Below are 18,089 nucleotides of genomic sequence, written 5' to 3'. Positions count from 1 at the left end.
TCACCCAGGGATTCCTGACAACAGCCCAATAACTTTTGGTTGCATTAGTCAGAGATTTTCAAAGCGTGGGGCATGACCCTGTGGTGCGTGTAAGGACTGGACACGGCTGAGCTGAAGGGCCAGAGTCAGCAGCGGGATCTGTCCGGATGGGAAGCAGGAGGGGCTCTGTGGAGGCAGTCTCGGCTGCCAGGATCTGGTTCCCTCCCCCCACTGCTGCAGTCTCCCTCCTCTTCTGGGGAGGCAGACACGGACTCTGAGTGGGGGGCTGCAGGCTGCACCCTGGGAATACTGCCCTTTCTCTGACAGACAGAGACCCCTGCTGGCCCCAGCCCTTCAGCACAGCCTCAGGGCACAGAGCCCCATCCACGTCCCCTAATGGATAGAGCCTGTTCGGGGGAAGCAGACAGGGCCATGCTGAAGGGTCACACCCCGCGGCGGGTCAGCACAAGGGCTGTGCATCTCTTCAATCCACCATAAGCTCTGCTGGGTGGCGCGTAAGCCTCGTGCTGGCCTCTCCACAGGGTGACGTGCCCCTTGCCCCCTCTTCGGACGAGGAGTTGGTAAAGACCTGTGTCCCCCTTTAATGTTCACCCCCTAGCCAGGTGTCTAACAGCATGAGGGTGAGACCTGCCCCCTGGGGCGGATGGAAGGACACACTTGCACCAAAGCTGCTGTGGGTAGAAGGGAGCTGCACCTTCTTTCTCTCCAGCGCAGATCATATCATCCGTCACCTTTTTCTGCAGCCTCGCATAGGCTTCCTGGCATAACGCATGGTCAGTGAGCGGGATCTCAATCTGCAAGACAGGAAAAACACTTCGTTACCAGGTGCCCATTGGCTCGCGGGGGCCCCTGCTGTATCTACGCAGGCTTGGAAGGATCCAATTTGTAGTGGTAAATGTCACTAAATGTCACACACCGCACCCTAGAGGCACACAAACCGCACACACGCAAACCAACGGAAAAATATTTCCATCGAGAGCAACTGAAATTCACACATTGCCCAAGTCAGAAGAATGCTGCTTGAGAAGCTGTGAGCGTTTGAGTCAAGGCTAAAATGTTGACACCTGATAGTCACAGTTTGCATCGTAATGGTTTATAAAGCTTTAACTTTTTGAATCTCCGCCTCAACTGGCGAGAAATAATCCTCTAATCTCCACCTTTGCCTGCAGCCCCCATGATTTCTCACACCTGTGAATATTTAAATGGCTAAAAATTGAAAAAAAAAAGCGTATAAATAAACACCGATGTTATCCACTGAAATGATAAAAAAAATTAAAATTGAGTTCTGCAAACACCTTGCCCGCCTTCTCTTTCTAATATGCTGGGACTGACACAGCTACAACTACATAAGCCCGAACAGCCTTTAGTCTAGCAGTATCCTATTGCTTTATGTTATGCACACCCTTGGCTGGGGGTTGGAAACAGGGATTGAACCTGGGACATCTGGACCCCCAAGTGAAAGTGCCTTTGCTGAGCCAAAGGAGCCTTCCCCCCGTACTCAACACTGCAGCAGGTTTCTTAACTGCTATGTGGCCGAGCCGCTGTCAGAGGGGGACAGACCACCACGACACGCCGGCGTGGAGCATACACCTGTAACCGTAGCAGTTAACCTAGAGAAATCGGAGATGGAGAAGACCCAGCTCCTTGTGTATACTGAAAGCTTCCTTATCGTGTCCTACTTGAAGAGGGCAGGAGTGGGCGTTCACGCCGAATGCCTTCATGCAAAGGGTCTAATCCTGCCCTCAGACACGTGTGTGCAGTTCCCATTCACACTCGTGTGTTTGATGACAGAGTCTGGCCCAAAGCATGATGGAACAGGGAGCAAACACAGCTTAGGACCAGGAAGGGACACGAGGACACAGCTGCTCTTACTAAGCAGAGGTGGTGGGGTGAAGAGGTGGACATGGGGCTCCTATGCCAGGGGGATGATTATGGGCTCTCCCTGTATTTGCCAAAAGGTGTAATCTACCTATTCTTGATTGTCTCCTGCGCTCTTCTTGACTTTGTAGGTTATGTCTACACTGCGATCCCAGGTGTGACTCCAGATCAGGTCGACGGACCCATGCTAGCTTTACCCTTGCTAGCCTGGTGAAGAATATCAGTGTAGCTGCAGCGGCGTGGGCTGTGTGAGCATGCCAGAAACCCTGGGGACAGGCTCACATTGCTGAATTCAAACTGGAGTTATCTGTGGGATGTCCGAGGGCCCGTGTTACACAGGAGGTCTGACTAAGTGATGACAGGGGTTCCTTCAGGCCTTGAAATCGAATCAATGACTGCACTCAGACCTCCGGCAGCAGTGGAGACATGCCGTTAAATTTTAAGCTCTTCAAGGCAAGGACCACATGTTCCTGTGTGTGTGGTGAGCCCTTGACCACATTGTGGGCACTATCATCATCCAGACAAATAATAATTATGCTCCGGGGCTAAACTGGCACCATGAGATCTGCCTGTAGGTCCCCCAGCACCTCCTGTTGGGGTTTGTCTGGGAAAAGGATAACTGGGAAAAGGACGAGCCATCTGGGCTGACCTGCAAACTAACATCACACTGAAGAGGTGAAACCTTGGTGAGGTCTGGTGGGGCTAGGGTTAGCAGAATATACCATGTTCCCATTGGATGCAGCGTTCATGGACAGCCTGTTGTAAAGGGAGAGAAAGCCAAGCCATTTGGATTCCATTAGCACAGCTGATATTACACGTCTCCAGTTGATGCTGAAGGTTTGACCTGCTTCTCCTTTGGACTCTGCTGCTGGCAGCCTCGTCCACAATCGATATATATCAAAGCCCCCAATGCCTTGTAGCCGAGTGAAGCGGTTGAGCAAAGCGCTCCTATTTGCTCATTGCTCAATGGTTGCATACGTGTCTGTTGGTTTCTCCCAGGTCGCTGGCTGCATGCAGCGATTTTGGAGAAATGATGCTAGGCCCGAGTGGTGTGTTTACTCATGTTCAAGGCCCTGGTGGCTGTTTGATGGCAGCAATGTACACAACAGGCATGGAGTTTGGACCCACTCGGGCTTTAGACAGGTGCATTTTTCTGCGGAGTTTTCCAGGCAAGGCACTACCAGGATTCCAGCAGCCCTTGCTGGCTTTCCTGCTGTGTCTGTGGTGCTGCTCAGCTCCCAGCACTGGGCAAACCTGAACTCTCACTTGGCTACCGAGAAGGAGGCCAGCGCCAGCATCCTCATTTTACAGCTGCGGTAGCTGAGGCACAAAGAGGGGAAGTGACATGCCCAAGGTCACAGAGGAGGCCTGTGTCAGAGGCAGGACGCTGGACCCCACCCCTGTGCTCAGGCCCCTAGATCCTGCTATTCTCAGGTTAATAGTTCTCACCTCCATCAAGGCTTCAGGGCGTTTTTGCAAGAATTGCTTCCCCCATCCGCTGACAACGACCATGGCATCTGAAAGCAAAATCAAGAAGAGTTTGCTAGCAAAGAGATACTCGGGTGTGGGAAGAGGATTCTGCTATTAACTGGACCCTGCTGAACATGGCAGTGAATCAGTCTACGTGTTAAAAGAAAAGGAGGACTTGTGGCACCTTAGAGACTAACAAATTAAGTCCTCCTGTTCTTTTTGTGGATACAGACTAACACGGCTGCTACTCTGAAACCGGTCTATGTGTTAGCATCTTTCTAAGCCATTCCTTCACTACCCCAGAAGTGGCCTGTCTCCAGGCAACTGTTATCTCCCTTGAAGCAGATTTTGTACCCAATATGCCTGGTTTGTTGTACAAGAGGAGTCCAGGGCAGGCGTATAGATTCCTCTCATGCAGCCAGCTGCATCCGTAATTGCCCTTCCACTTAGCTGCTCTGATATTGGCCTGAGGCACTGATCCTAGCTTGTAAGTCCCCTTTTCTGAAACTAGGTGCTGTGAGGATCACAAGCAAAGCAGGTCTTGGGAGAGAAGGCTGCCTGGGGAGATGTGAGGCTCACACACACGGCGAGCGGTTCTTGAGAGAGTCTGTGTCTGACTGTCTCAGGCAGAGGAGATGCCTGCTGGACCAGTCCTCTGTCCCCTTTGCCTAGGGGATAAAGAACACAGCAGCCAGGAGAACCAGAGAGAGAGAAAAAACTCTGGGGGTTGGATCAAAGAATCACATGGGTCAGAGCTGGGCACCTCTAGGTCATTTAGTCCGTGCTGATCCCAAGTCAAGATTGTCCCTATCACATATTTGCTAGCACTTTGTCCAGTGACTGACATGAAGGACCATCCAAACCTTCCTTGGGGAGATAATGCCATCATCCCATAACAAACTCCTCACAGCTAGGCTGGCTGTCGTGAAAATCTTTCTAGCCTTTGGATCAGTTTTGCCCAGTGGCCTCCCACTAATAGCCCCTTGAGGCATCATAAGTACTTCCTCTCCACCCTCCTTGGGGTCTCTGTCTTGCACATATCTTCTGGTTACCGTATCCACCTTGGTCTGTGTTTAGCCCGGCAGTTGGGCTTTATGGCCTGCTCGCAGTGGGAGCTGCCAGCTGATTGGCACCTCTGCAAGATCAGTCCCTGAATCTCAAGAGCTGTAGCAAGTTTTGTTGCCTGTTTCGGAGCTGGCCCAGCACTGTCCCTGGGTGGGCGAGGAGAAAGAGCCAGCTCTTGCCTTGGTGGTGTGAACCATCAGGAAAGCAAATCGGCATCACGTAGTCATTCAGCACCGCCTGCTCAGACAGCTCCACCAGGCCTATGTCGTACTCAAAGGTGGCCGCCCTGTAGGAGGGGTGGATGATGATGTTCTTCGGCTGCAGCTGCTGCTCGGTGTCGTCTTGCTTTAGAGTCCGGTGTTTCCCTGTGAAGAAAGAAGGGCCAGGGAGAGGTGGCTACGTGCAGTTATGAGAGGCCATCACCCTACCCTCCCAAAGGGGCGTGAATTCCCATTAAAGTCATTTGGGGGCTTGGAGAAGCAAATAGCTCAGAGCAGGACACGTCCTAGCAAATTTGTGCCTGGCAGACATAATGTATCATCATGACACAGCTAGCTTGTGGGGCTCCCATGGCAGGGAACCCAGTTCAGCAGGAAGGGGCAGAGAGGAGCCACAGAGAACATCAGAGACTGTATATTGAAGGGTTCCTGGAGGAAGTGGTGAGCCAGTGTGTGAACCAAGGACACACACAGCAATTTCACAGGGGAATGGCATAAAGGGTCCTGGCCTGAGTCCACTTTGCCTTTAATTACCCAGGCCATGGGATCTTGGGAGAGCACCATACCTCTGCCCGCCTGGAGGGACTTGTAGTCAGTGATCTGTCTCTGCCCCATCGCCACCCCTTGAGACAGTGTGCAGTGCTGATTGCTGGTCACTCACCCAGGATTATGCTGAATGATGAAGGGCTGACAGCATCCGAGCTGCGGAAAACTGGGTTCTCCAGTTCCAGTTCCTGGTGGAGGCAGTGAGCAGCAGTGACAATCCATTTGGTTCCTAGAACATAAAAGAGTCAGAACATCTGTCCAGTCCAGCCCAGTCCTCAAGCATGGGATAGCTCACAACACCCACCCAGCCCAGTGCCCACGCACGGGATAGCTCACAACACCCACCCAGCCCAGTTCCCACGCACGGGATAGCTCACAACACCCACCCAGCCCAGTGCCCACACACGGGATAGCTCACAACACCCACCCAGCCCAGTGCCCACGCACGGGATAGCTCACAACACCCACCCAGCCCAGTCCCCACGCACGGGATAGCTCACAACACCCACCCAGCCCAGTGCTCACGCACGGGATAGCTCACAACACCCACCCAGCCCAGTGCCCACGCACGGGATAGCTCACAACACCCACCCAGCCCAGTTCCCACGCACGGGATAGCTCACAACACCCACCCAGCCCAGTCCCCACGCACGGGATAGCTCACAACACCCACCCAGCCCAGTCCCCATGCACGGGATAGCTCACAACACCCACCCAGCCCAGTCCCCATGCACGGGATAGCTCACAACACCCACCCAGCCCAGTCCCCAAGCACGGGATAGCTCACAACACCCACCCAGCCCAGTCCCCACGCACGGGATAGCTCACAACACCCACCCAGCCCAGTCCCCAAGCACGGGATAGCTCACAACACCCACCCAGCCCAGTCCCCACGCACGGGATAGCTCACAACACCCACCCAGCCCAGTGCCCACGCACGGGATAGCTCACAACACCCACCCAGCCCAGTCCCCACGCACGGGATAGCTCACAACACCCACCCAGCCCAGTGCCCACGCACGGGATAGCTCACAACACCCACCCAGCCCAGTCCCCACTCACGGGATAGCTCACAACACCCACCCAGCCCAGTGCCCACGCACGGGATAGCTCACAACACCCACCCAGCCCAGTGCCCACGCACGGGATAGCTCACAACACCCACCCAGCCCAGTGCCCACGCACGGGATAGCTCACAACACCCACCCAGCCCAGTGCCCACGCACGGGATAGCTCACAACACCCACCCAGCCCAGTCCCCACGCACGGGATAGCTCACAACACCCACCCAGCCCAGTCCCCACGCACGGGATAGCTCACAACACCCACCCAGCCCAGTTCCCACGCACGGGATAGCTCACAACACCCACCCAGCCCAGTCCCCATGCACGGGATAGCTCACAACACCCACCCAGCCCAGTCCCCACGCACGGGATAGCTCACAACACCCACCCAGCCCAGTGCCCACGCACGGGATAGCTCACAACACCCACCCAGCCCAGTTCCCACGCACGGGATAGCTCACAACACCCACCCAGCCCAGTCCCCATGCACGGGATAGCTCACAACACCCACCCAGCCCAGTGCCCACGCACGGGATAGCTCACAACACCCACCCAGCCCAGTCCCCACGCACGGGATAGCTCACAACACCCACCCAGCCCAGTCCCCATGCACGGGATAGCTCACAACACCCACCCAGCCCAGTCCCCAAGCACGGGATAGCTCACAACACCCACCCAGCCCAGTCCCCACGCACGGGATAGCTCACAACACCCACCCAGCCCAGTCCCCATGCACAGGATAGCTCACAACACCCACCCAGCCCAGTCCCCACGCACGGGATAGCTCACAACACCCACCCAGCCCAGTCCCCATGCACGGGATAGCTCACAACACCCACCCAGCCCAGTCCCCACGCACGGGATAGCTCACAACACCCACCCAGCCCAGTCCCCACACACGGGATAGCTCACAACACCCACCCAGCCCAGTCCTCACGCACGGGATAGCTCACAACACCCACCCAGCCCAGTCCCCATGCACGGGATAGCTCACAACACCCACCCAGCCCAGTCCCCATGCACGGGATAGCTCACAACACCCACCCAGCCTAGTCCCCACGCATGGGATAGCTCACAACACCCACCCAGCCCAGTCCCCACGCACGGGATAGCTCACAACACCCACCCAGCCCAGTCCCCATGCACGGGATAGCTCACAACACCCACCCAGCCCAGTTCCCACCAGTGTTCCCTCTATTTATGACAGGCCATCTGCGCAAAAAATTTCTTCTGTGCAAATTTTTGTGCACGTGGTGTTTCGCCGTGCACGCAGGGTTTAGGATCTGTGTGTGCGCCCACACGCACAGCTTAGAGGGAACAGCGGTTCCCACCCACAGGATAGCTCACCACACCCGTCCAGCCCAGTGCCCACGCATGGGATCGTTCACAACACCCAACCTCCTCTCTAACAATAACCCTGCTTATAATGTACACGGCACCTTTTATCTAAGGGTCTGCAGGCCCTTTACACAGATCAGTTACATCTCTCAACACCTCTGCTCCATAGGGAGCACCATGCTGAGAAAACACTGGATGTCCTCCAGGCCATCGGCTGCTTTCAAAAGGTTTCTTGGTCCCCAGGGCTGGGCGGTTATGGCGTCTGAACTCCTTCCACTGGGGCGGGGGTGGTCATTCACACCTGTACGTGGGGTCTGCACTAGGGCCAGGCACCGCTTACGTCCAAATGGGACCAAGAAACCATGTGCTGGACTCTTGGTTGAACTGGGGCTCATGTGGGAGGTAGACCTCGTGCTGAATTTCACCCCATGTCCAGAGGGGCTGCTCCACAGTCCTGGGGCCCGGGGCTGAGCACAAGAGAGAAGCCGCCAAAGCCCACTGACCCTAAGGGGAGTCCCAGCTCTCAGGGCCTTTCAGGAGGGGAGCCCTGAGACCCACTACTGGCTGGTCAAAAGAAACCGATGGCAAGAAGGTGGCCAAAGAGCCACTGATCCATCAATACAACCCAGGAGTCATCGTTGCCCAGCAGGAGGCTCTCTCCTGTGCCCCACCGCGGTACCCACCAAACCCAGCCACCCCGCTCCTGTCGGTATTTCGTAGGGGGATGGTGAGTTCCTTGAGTCTTTGCAAGGAAACCAGCTGGCAGCACTATGTCATTGTGCTCCCCCACCACTGGGGACAGAGCCCACGCGTGAGCTCCAGGCAGGGTAAGCAGGAGGCTGAGATTTCTGCACAGAGGGGCTCAGTCCCCCTCCATGCGCAGGCCTTGGCATGCAAGAGCGCAAGGTCTGCACAGGGACTAGACATAGCGGACGTGGTTCGACACTTGGGCCTCCGCATGCTAATGCGGCTCGGAGGTGCTCATTCCCCTCCTAGGCCTCCCCACTTTCAGGCGGTAGGAGTGATTGTGCTACACAGGATCGGGCTCTGCAGCATAGGTTTAAAGCAGAGCATATCTTTACTTAAAAAGTAGCATTTTTTTTACACAGCGCACAGTCAACCTGTGGAACTCCTTGCCAGAGGATGTTGTGAAGGCCAAGACTATAACAGGGTTCAAAAAAGAACTTGGTAAGTTCATGGAGGATAGGTCCATCAATGGCTATTGGCCAGAATGGGCAGGGATGGTGTCCCTAGCCTCTGTTTGCCAGAGGCTGGGAATGGGTGACAGGGGATGGATCACTTGATGATTCCCTGTTCTGTTCAGTCCCGCTTGGGCACCTGGCATTGGCCATTGTCGGAGGACAGGATACTGGGCTAGATGGACCTTTGGTCTGACCCAGTATGGCCGTTCTTATGTTCTTATGTGTCCTTTATAGCCAATTCCCCCAGCAGTGTGTGTGATCAGATACCAGGGGCATGGCTCGCTTAACAGTACTCTTGCCTAGTGGGCCAGTCACTGGTGGGTTCATGTCTTATGTGTGGACTCCAAACCACCCCCGTTTCTGATCCAGGGCAGCACGAGGGGGTCCCAGAGATGCCTTTTTGGAATAAGGTATTAAATTGTCCCCTCTGCTGGCTGCCTGGTTGGAAGTTAAAGTCTTGTTTCACCCACAGGAAAAAAATTGTGGGTGCTTAGCACCCACTGGCAGCCAGCTCCCCCTTTTGCCCCCCCAGCGCCTCCCGCCCACTTGCTGCCACACCGCTCAGAACCTCCCCGCGCCTCCCTGCCTCCCAGCACCTATCACCCGGCGTGATCAGCTGTTTCCTGGCGTGCTGGAGGCTCTGGGAGGGAGGGGGAGGAGTGGGGATGGGGCACCCCGGGGGGAGGGGGCGGAACTGGGTGGGAAAGAGGCGGGGCAGGGCAGGGCAGGAAGAGATGGGGCAGGATGGGGGCTGGGGGAAGGGATGGGGTGGGGATGTGGTCTGGCGCGGAGCGGGGGAGGGAAGAGGTGGGATGGGGGCGGGGGCTTGGGGGAAGGGGTCGGGTGGGAGCAGGGCCTGGGGTGGAGTGGGAGGTTGAGCACCCCCCGGGCCTGGAGGAAGCCGGCGTCTATGTCGTGTTTGAAGAGATCAGGGGAGAACCCTTGTGTCTGAGCTGAATTTTCTTCTCCTGGTAAAACAAACTCCACTCTTCAAGGCTGCATGGGGTCTATTGCACATAGTGATGGCTTCATAGCCCTCCACGGACACTGAGCAGTCAGTGTCTAACTCATGCAATGCACTCCAGGGTCTCTGGATAGCATTGTGTCAAACCAGATGTGATTCTACTCTGTGCCATACGAATCGCCAGTCAACCAGGGCTTGCTCATTTTCCTCTGAATTCTTCGAGCTGTTGAATCAGAGCGTTATCGCTCCAGTCATCAGCCCAGATGACGCCGAGTACCAAAGAGATTCTTACCTAGCAGAGAGCCTCCGCAGAAAGGCTGCGATCCCCTATACAGCATGGCGATCCACGGAGATACTCCCCGCTGGGCATAGCGTCCATTGGAAATCCGAGCCAGCAAACTCCTGGAAAACTTTGGCTTCCCACACACTGAAACCGCAAGGAGTAAGGTCAGACGCAAGAGAGACATATGTGAAACCCCACCTGAGAAACCGAGTTTTCTAGCATAGATGGAAGCAAATCCCCAGATCAGTTGTTTACACTGGTTTTATTGGGAATTTGAGTAAAACTGGAGTAAAGATTGCGTCAGGACCCCAGGATTCGGCTTAGTCAGATGTTACTACAAGACATCAACAAGAAATCATCTCCTGTTGAATTCTAAACAGTTCCCAAGACCCCTTCCCCCTCAGTTCACCTCCCCCGCATCTGATGTCATTTCTCTAAATATATCCAGCGTAAGTGTGATGGAGTTACCTGAGAGTTACTGGATTATCACAGAGCAAAATAAGGCCCCTTGGCATCCCTGAGACGCAACCAATGGGGACCCCAGGCCTCCAGAGAGAAAAGGCTCATGGAGCAACTCACTTTGCAGCCCGTATTCCATAGATTTGGGTTTTTTTTAAAATGTAGCTGCCCTTTGGGACAAGTCCTGAGTCCCTTGGCTGGGTTCTGATGCAGGCACGTTGCCAAGGAAGCCAATGGCAGTAGGCGGTGAGAGTTCCAGAGGTGACCGAGTGACTTAGAAGCACAAATAACACTGAAAGTCAAGGGGACTTACACTCGTAAATCTTTCAAAGTTTGTCTTACATGGCGTTGTACACCAGGGGCTGTGGGACCCGGGCTTGTGGTCTCGGTGTTTCCAAGACTGTGCCGGAGTGTCCACGCTGCACTGGAGACCTGGGTTTACAATGGCCGTACCTGGGTCTCACAGCCATGCTAACGTGTCTCTATTGCACCATGCAGACCTTCTGCCTCAGGCCTGCAGCTCGGCCTACGTCCGCCCTGCAGCATGACCAGCCGAGGACCAGAGTCACGGCATGACTCGGGTTCTGACCCACCCCGCAGCTGGATCTAGGGCCTCGCTCCTGTGTGCTCGTTGACCTGAATCAGGCTGATTTGAGTGTGGACAGAGGAGCGGCTTGGGCTCAAACCAGAGGCCAGGCAGGACTTAGTGCGCAGTTTAGATACTCTGGAAAATCCCCCCTCGAATGAGCAAAACTGAGACAGGACTTTAGGATCTGGCCCTCTTAAAAAAGCTCTTGAGTAGCTCTTGAAAGTCTTGGAGTCACTGTGGAGAGTTCTCTGAAAACATCCACTCCGTGTGCAGCGGCCGTCAAAAAAGCAAACAGAATGCTGGGAATCATTAAGAAAGGGATAGGTAATAAGACAGAAAATATCATGTTGCCTCTAGATAAATCCATGGTACGCCCACACCTTGAATACTGCGTGCAGATGTGGCCGCCCCATCTCAAAAAAGGTATATTGCAATTGGAAAAGGGTCAGAAAAGGGCAACAACAATGATTAGGAGTATGGAAAAGCTTCCATATGAGGCGAGATTAATAAGACTGCGACTTTTTAGCTTGGAAAAGAGATGATAAGGGGGGGGATATGATAGAGGTCTATAAAATCATGACTGGTGTGGAGAAAGTAAATAAGGAAGTGTTGTTTACTCCTTCTCATAACACAAGAACTAGGGGTCACCCAATGAAATTAACAGGCAGCAGGTTTAAAACAAGCAAAAGGAAGTATTTCTTCACACAGTGCCCAGTCAACCTGTGGAACTCTTTGCCAGAAGATGTTGTGAAGGCCAAGACCATAACAGGGTTCAAAAAATAATTAGATAAATTTATGGAGGATAGGTCCATCAATGGCTGTTTGCCAGGCTGGGCAGGGATGGTGTCCCTAGCCTCTGTTTGCCAGAGGCTGGGAATGGGCGACAGGGGATGGATCACTTGCTTATTACCTGTTCTGTTCATTCCCTCTGGGGCACCTGGCTCTGGCCACTGTAGGAAGACAGGACACTGGGTTGGATGGACTTTTGTCTGACCCAGTGTGGCCGTTCTTATGTTCTTATAGCCTAGCCCATGCAGCGTCGCACTGATCATAAATCCTGTATGTGCATGATCCATGGTCTCCCATGGTATGACTCTGAAGCATGTACGTTAGTCTTTCTAAAGGAAGGTGTTGTTCACTGGCAATGATGGGATGGGACTCAAAGGCCTGTGTAGTGGGGTAGTCACCCCGCTCCGCCCCTGAAAGGGTTAAAAGCCAGCCCTTGGAGCGGGCTGGGACTGAAAGCCAAAAAGGAAAGGCTGAGAGGTGGCCAATCAGGGCCAGGCCGGGCCCTATAAAAGAGCTGCAGGGCCAGAAGGCACTTAGTCTCTCTCTAGCTTTGGAGTGAGAAGAAGCTGGCTGCCTGGGAGCACAGAGTACCTGAAGCAGACCAGTGCTAGGAGAAGGGCAAGAGGAGCTGGGGAGCTCCAGCCTGGCAACTCCCCAGGCTGAGGCCTTGTTAAAGGCCTAAGGAGGTACTGGGGCTGCAGAGATACAGCCTGGGGAAAAGCAGAGGCAGCTGGTCCAACCCCCTTGCCAATGATGAGTGACCATTACAGACTGCAGTCTGCCCCAGGGAAAGGGGGCTAGATGATGACTGGCAGTAGCCACTGAGGTAAGGTGGGCCTAAGGGGAGGGGGTTCCCCTGGGAGGGGAGACCCAGAGTGTGGGGGTGCTGCTGTGGGGCAGCACTCCTAGGAACGGGCACCAGGGTCTGGGAGGGACACGGGGAGCCAGTGGCAGGCAAGACACCGGCCAGCAGGAGGCGCTCCGAGACTGGAAAGAGCTAATTCCTGGACTGACCAGCAGGAGGCACCGTAGTGGTGAGTGCTCGATCTGCTACAGCCTGGCACTGGGGGGGCAGGAGGGGTGAACTGCACTCAAAGAATGAGCCATGCTGGAAGATGGACCAGCACTCCAAGAGCTAGGACTGGGGTGATGGATTGGCACGGTGCATGCCAGCAGCTGGGGATGGGTCGGCGTGGCATGAAAAGCTGTCAGACCACTTAGAAACTTTGAAAGCAGCCTTTTAGTTAGCCCCAGGTTTGATACTCTATAGTCCCTCTCTCTCCTTTATTAGAAGGATGTTTGCATGGAGGTATTTGCTTGTTTCATATGCATTCCTCTGCTCCTTCCTCTCTGCCCGAAGACACCTCAAAGATGGTCTCGATGCAGAGGAGCGCGTTCCCTGTTTTGCAGTCCTCAGCAAGGAGAGGACACTTGGTCATTGGTAGGTTGAATCCCACTGATGCACACAGGGCTAAACTGATCATGGGTCAGGAAGGAATTCCCCACCCAGGGGCACGCTGGCAGGACCCAGGAGTGATGTTTCGCTTCTCTTTGGGAGCAGGGATTGTCTGCTGGGATCAAATAGGTGTATCCACATATGGCTAGTTGCCCGTGGCCCCAGGGGTTGGACGTTGGTAAGACTCACCCTTCCCATTATTCCCCGTGCTTTGGCGCATTATTTTTGTGATTGGATTAAGAAGAGGAGAGAGCTCGTGGCTCAAGTGCATTGGGAGGGGATGCACATCAAGAAGAAGCCCTGAGGTTGTGGAAGTGGGAGGAGCACAACACTGCAGGGTGAATGCAGGTTGCAGGCCCATGAACTTCACTCAGGCGGCAGTCTCCTGGTTCGAACAGTGGATTGCCAGGACACGTGCTTTGTTCATACCAGGGCTTTATTTCCTTCCCGGTAAGAATGATACAGACAGTCCATACGCAGCGTTCGACAGCTGACAGAATAGAGTACAAAAAATATAATATCTTCTAACTACGTGGCGTAGTCAGGATTACAGGCCGTAGCATGTGTGTACCACAGACATGTTCCTTTGGTCTCCGGAGGATCTCGCTCCTCTTGCTGCTATCTGCATTGCTTAAATGATTGTGGGTCAAAGCCTGAGGGTCTAGTTCAGTGTTTGCTCACCCCATACCCAGGTAAAACTCCCCAGGTCTGAGTAAAAACAAGCCAGAATAGTAAGGTTCGGCCCAACAGAAGCTATATGCAGGTATCCATCAGAGAGCAGCTACCCTTCCGTGTTTTACTAACCGGCATCGCTATGTGAGTGTACGTGGGGGCTCACAAGTACACAGAGGAGAGAGTTTAAACACCTGGAGAGCTAGACATGCACAGAGTGTGGTTTTTTTGGTTTGTAAGAGCCGCTTTCGCTGAAATGCTTTTGCTGTAAATAAACACTTTGCTTTAAGGAGGCATCTGGTCACTGGGTACCACCGTCACGCTCCATTGCAGGAGCTGAACGTAATGGGACTGTAGTCCCGACCCAGTTTGAGAGAGGGAGAATCGTGTGATTCCACCCTACGCCAGCTGACGACTCGAGGCTTGAGGCTCAGGATGGGGGAGGCACTCGGAGACCAGGAGGGGTCAGCAGTGCCATTTGCCCAGTAGCTGTGACATGCACCACACCCAGAAACAAGTCTCCAGTGAACCTGGGGTTGACTTCTGCCCAAATCTGAGTCAGTTTTTGGAGTCATGCTGAAGGTATCCAAACTCAGGAGTTTTATGTGGCTTCAATGTGCAACCAAGGGAAACATGGGAGATTTGGCTTTGGGAACCCTCCAACTCAACGCGGAACTCACATGGGGCATACCCCACTGGAAATGAAGTGCAAGGAAAGGATTGCAAATGCCTGCCAAGCCACACAGCCCTGGAAGAGAGGGAAGACTCTTGCAGTGCGCGTGCGTCTAGCGTGGAAACTCCTTTGCCTGGCTTTATTCTGCTTTATACTCTGCCCATCTCGCTCTCAGAACAAGCTGGGTTTGCTAGCAAGAGGGATTCGTCCTCTCACCAGGCATTGATAGTGTTAAGCTCCAACGCACACGCTGCAAGTCACAGCATCACACGCTCAGCGCGGACAGTGGGGCCCACTGGACTCTAGAACAGGGAAAGGGTCATGCGTAGTAAGTGCCATGAAATGCACCCAGACTCTCCCCATCTGGGATGAAGCTCAGGCCATTGCTTGGCAGTCTGCGCTTTGTAGGGGGAAGACGGAAAAGCCTGGGTGTAGTGCAGTGCAGAGGTCTCTCAATCACTGAACCTCTGTTTGCTGTGCTTATAGGCTTCTCATGCCACAGGTGTAGTGGGCATAGCCTCATCATCGCTAAAGAACTGATGCTATCCTAGGAAAGGGAGCAAGGAAACCTCCACCCAGACCCCAGCCTAGGGCACCAATGGAAGGGAGCAGGATGGATTTCACACCCTTTGCTCCTGTGCATCCACACTGAAAAGCCAGCTCCGAGTTTAGCAGCTGTGGCATCTCAGCGCAGAGAAGATGGAGGCGGAAACAGCAGGGAAAGCATGCACCGGGTGGGCTCGATTTGGAGCTGATGGTGAACATCAATCCAGGGGGTTGCTGAAGTCAGTGGAGTGACTCTGGATCTACACTAGTGTAAACGATATCAGGATCTGGCCTCAGAGGACAGAGCTGGGATATCTTGTTTCACTCTGAATTCTGGTCAGTGACCCCCGCCCCCAAATGCATGTCAGTTAAGGGCAGATTCTGGTGCCTTGACCTAGCCAGAAGCCCTGGTGGAACCATGGCCTTTATTCTGGACTGATGTTAGGACACCACTGACCGCCTGGTGCTGAAGGGAGCTTGGTTTGAAGATAAAGCAGGAAAAAGAGATCAGCAAGAACCCCCTCCCCTCCCCTGTTATCGCTATCACGGAGGTGAGCTCTTTGTCTGGAGTCAGGGTGAGGGGCTTTGTGGGCCCTGTGTCACTTCAGCTGGGCTTTCCTGCCTCTCCCCGCCCCGGGGGAATTTCAGAAGTGGGTGTAGTGCTGGTGGAATGTGCTGGCTTGACAGCCCTGGGTGCTGATGGCCTCTCTGCACAGTGCGGGGTGCGGGTCAGGCAGCGGCAGGGCACGGCTTCCCCCGTGAGGGTACGTCAACCCTGACCTGAAGGAACCATCCCTCAGCAAGCGTGAGGGTGCAGGTCAGTCTCCACAGCCCCACCCAGTCCTTGGCCCCTCTGCGCAGATGCCGGCACAGGGGCCAGGTAGCCGCGGAGGTATCTTCTGGGTGACATGGATGCCTGTCCCGCTAAGGAACCTGGCTGAGGTCCACCAGCTCACATCCCATGAGCCGCTGAGCGGACGTTTCCTACGACCGCACATGAAGGAACGTGATGCCAAGCAAACCTCGTGAAATAAGGCTGTAGGGGACTGAGTGTTGCAGAAGACCAGAGTCGTGCCTGCTGGCTGGGGCGAGCTCATCTCTTCAGCTCAGGATCCAGGAATGTCCACCTGTGTGAGGATCCCATCTTCTCCCCCACCCAGTCCACGTAGTTAGACACTTTGGTGTACACCCCGTACACTTGCTTGCTTCCGCACTCTTCTGGCCCACCCCACGAGACCAGGCCTTGGGCCACCCACCTCTGGGTCCTGGGGTCCTGAATGACGAAGGCTCCTCCGCTGTCTCCCAGGCAGGTGTCCTTCCCCCCTTCATAATAGCCAGCACAGAACATATTCTCGGTCACGCTGTAGTTGCCCGAACGGGACTCGTAGCTGGTCTTGCACTCGGCATGCAGTACCACCGGCAGCTTGACGTACTGCAGGATGTCGGACAGCGTCCTCATCCCCGAGCTGATGATCTCGTCCACGGTGATGTTGGGGTTGGAGATGCCCCAGCCAGCCACCAGGCCCAAGGTGTTGGGGTGAGGCCCTTCCAGCTCGTGCTCAAACTGGGGCAGGCAGACTGGCATTACATAGGCATCCATGGTCACCTTCTCCTTCAGCTTGACCAGGGCGATGTCATGGTTGTAGTTCTGGATGTCAAATCCCCCGTGCAGGATGATCTCCTCCACCGTCCGGTTGATGGCATCCTTCTTGTTCCTCACGTCATGTAGGCCCAGGTAGACTGTGACGTGTTCCTTGGACACTGGGATGATGGTGTTGTCCCGGCGCTGGGAGCGGAGGACGTGAGCCGCCGTTAGCACCCAGGAGTCAGAGAGGAGGGCCCCGCTGCCAAACCACTTGTCGTTGGGGACCCTGGACGTGTCCTCCACTACGATCAGGGCCTGCCAGGGGAAGAAGCCGGGCTCTGCGTTCCGCCCTCCAATGATGCGCTTGATTATCCCGGGGAGAGGGCGAACTGGCTGGCCACACACTGGTGAGAGAAAGGACAGGACAGTTAATCTAACGGGGCAAGCACTTCCACAGGAAACAGCAGAAAGGCGATTCTCCAGTAGATTATGCCAGTTTGGATTGGTCTCTTAAGAACCAAATACTCTTATTTCTGTCCCCAGGGGCCAATCCTTGTTCTCGTGGACATCTGTGCTGGAAAAGACCCAACCCCGTCTGCCTCTGCAGGTTTGGTTCCTACAATATATACACCAGGGCATGGAGCAGGCTGATCTTTAAATGACATGGGCACCCCAATTCCATGTCCTGAATGGGCCTTCTCTGTTATGTCTGGAAAATGGGTACATACATTTTTCTACCTTCTTTGAGTCCCTAAAGATAGTCACTCGCTCCATAGCTTGGTGGAATTGCTTGGGCTGGGAGGGACCCCGTAATGGAGTACCATGGTCCATTACTCTAGTGTTGTGGCAGGGGTGGTGGTGATAACCATAATTGCTTAGCCTTATTATGCTCCTGTTAATGTCAGTCAGGGCCTATATGGGCTGCCCCAGAGTCTGCTGAAGACGCTGGGTCTGCCCATTGATTTCAATGGGCTTTGGAGTTAGGGCCAGATTACTTCCATCACTAGGTCTGAGCAGTCCAGTAGACAGGGCACTGGAATGTGGCTCAGGAGACCTGGGTTCTAGTCCTACCTCTACCATTGATCTCCTGGGCAAGTCGCTTTGTGCCTCAGTTTCACCTTCCCCTATTTTTCTGTCTTCACTATTTAGACAGTGAATTGGTGGCAGAGCCAGAATTAGAACCAGGTCTTCTGCCTATGTCCTTCCTCTAGGTCATCCTGCTTTCCCTTGGTGACCTCGGTCCTGTGTCATTGATGTATTTAATTAAATGAATTACCAATGCATGTGTTTCC

General features: G+C 54.4%; 1 protein-coding gene across 3 annotated transcripts in view; it reads right to left on the bottom strand.

The window, feature by feature from the left end:
• The window catches only part of MASP1 (MBL associated serine protease 1), a 70,716-nt gene that overhangs the window by 1,963 nt on the left and 50,664 nt on the right, over window positions 1–18,089 (bottom strand). Inside the window, exons 11-15 of one of the 3 annotated variants that reach the window (XM_073359067.2) lie at window positions 10,038–10,172; window positions 5,293–5,406; window positions 4,593–4,778; window positions 3,328–3,395; window positions 695–794 (exon numbers count right to left, since the gene is read on the bottom strand). In XM_073359067.2, the coding sequence (XP_073215168.2) occupies window positions 695–794; window positions 3,328–3,395; window positions 4,593–4,778; window positions 5,293–5,406; window positions 10,038–10,172 (603 nt within the window). Of the gene's footprint in view, window positions 1–694; window positions 795–3,327; window positions 3,396–4,592; window positions 4,779–5,292; window positions 5,407–10,037; window positions 10,173–13,511; window positions 17,202–18,089 lie in introns of those variants that run through there. The other 2 variants (XM_073359065.2, XM_073359064.2) reach the window with 2 other exon arrangements.

This window comes from Lepidochelys kempii, chromosome 9 (genome assembly GCF_965140285.1).
Source record: "Lepidochelys kempii isolate rLepKem1 chromosome 9, rLepKem1.hap1, whole genome shotgun sequence".
Lineage (NCBI taxonomy): Eukaryota > Metazoa > Chordata > Testudines > Cheloniidae > Lepidochelys > Lepidochelys kempii.
The sequence above is the reverse complement of the archived record's forward strand: the minus strand, read 5'-3'. Positions and strand labels throughout refer to the sequence as shown.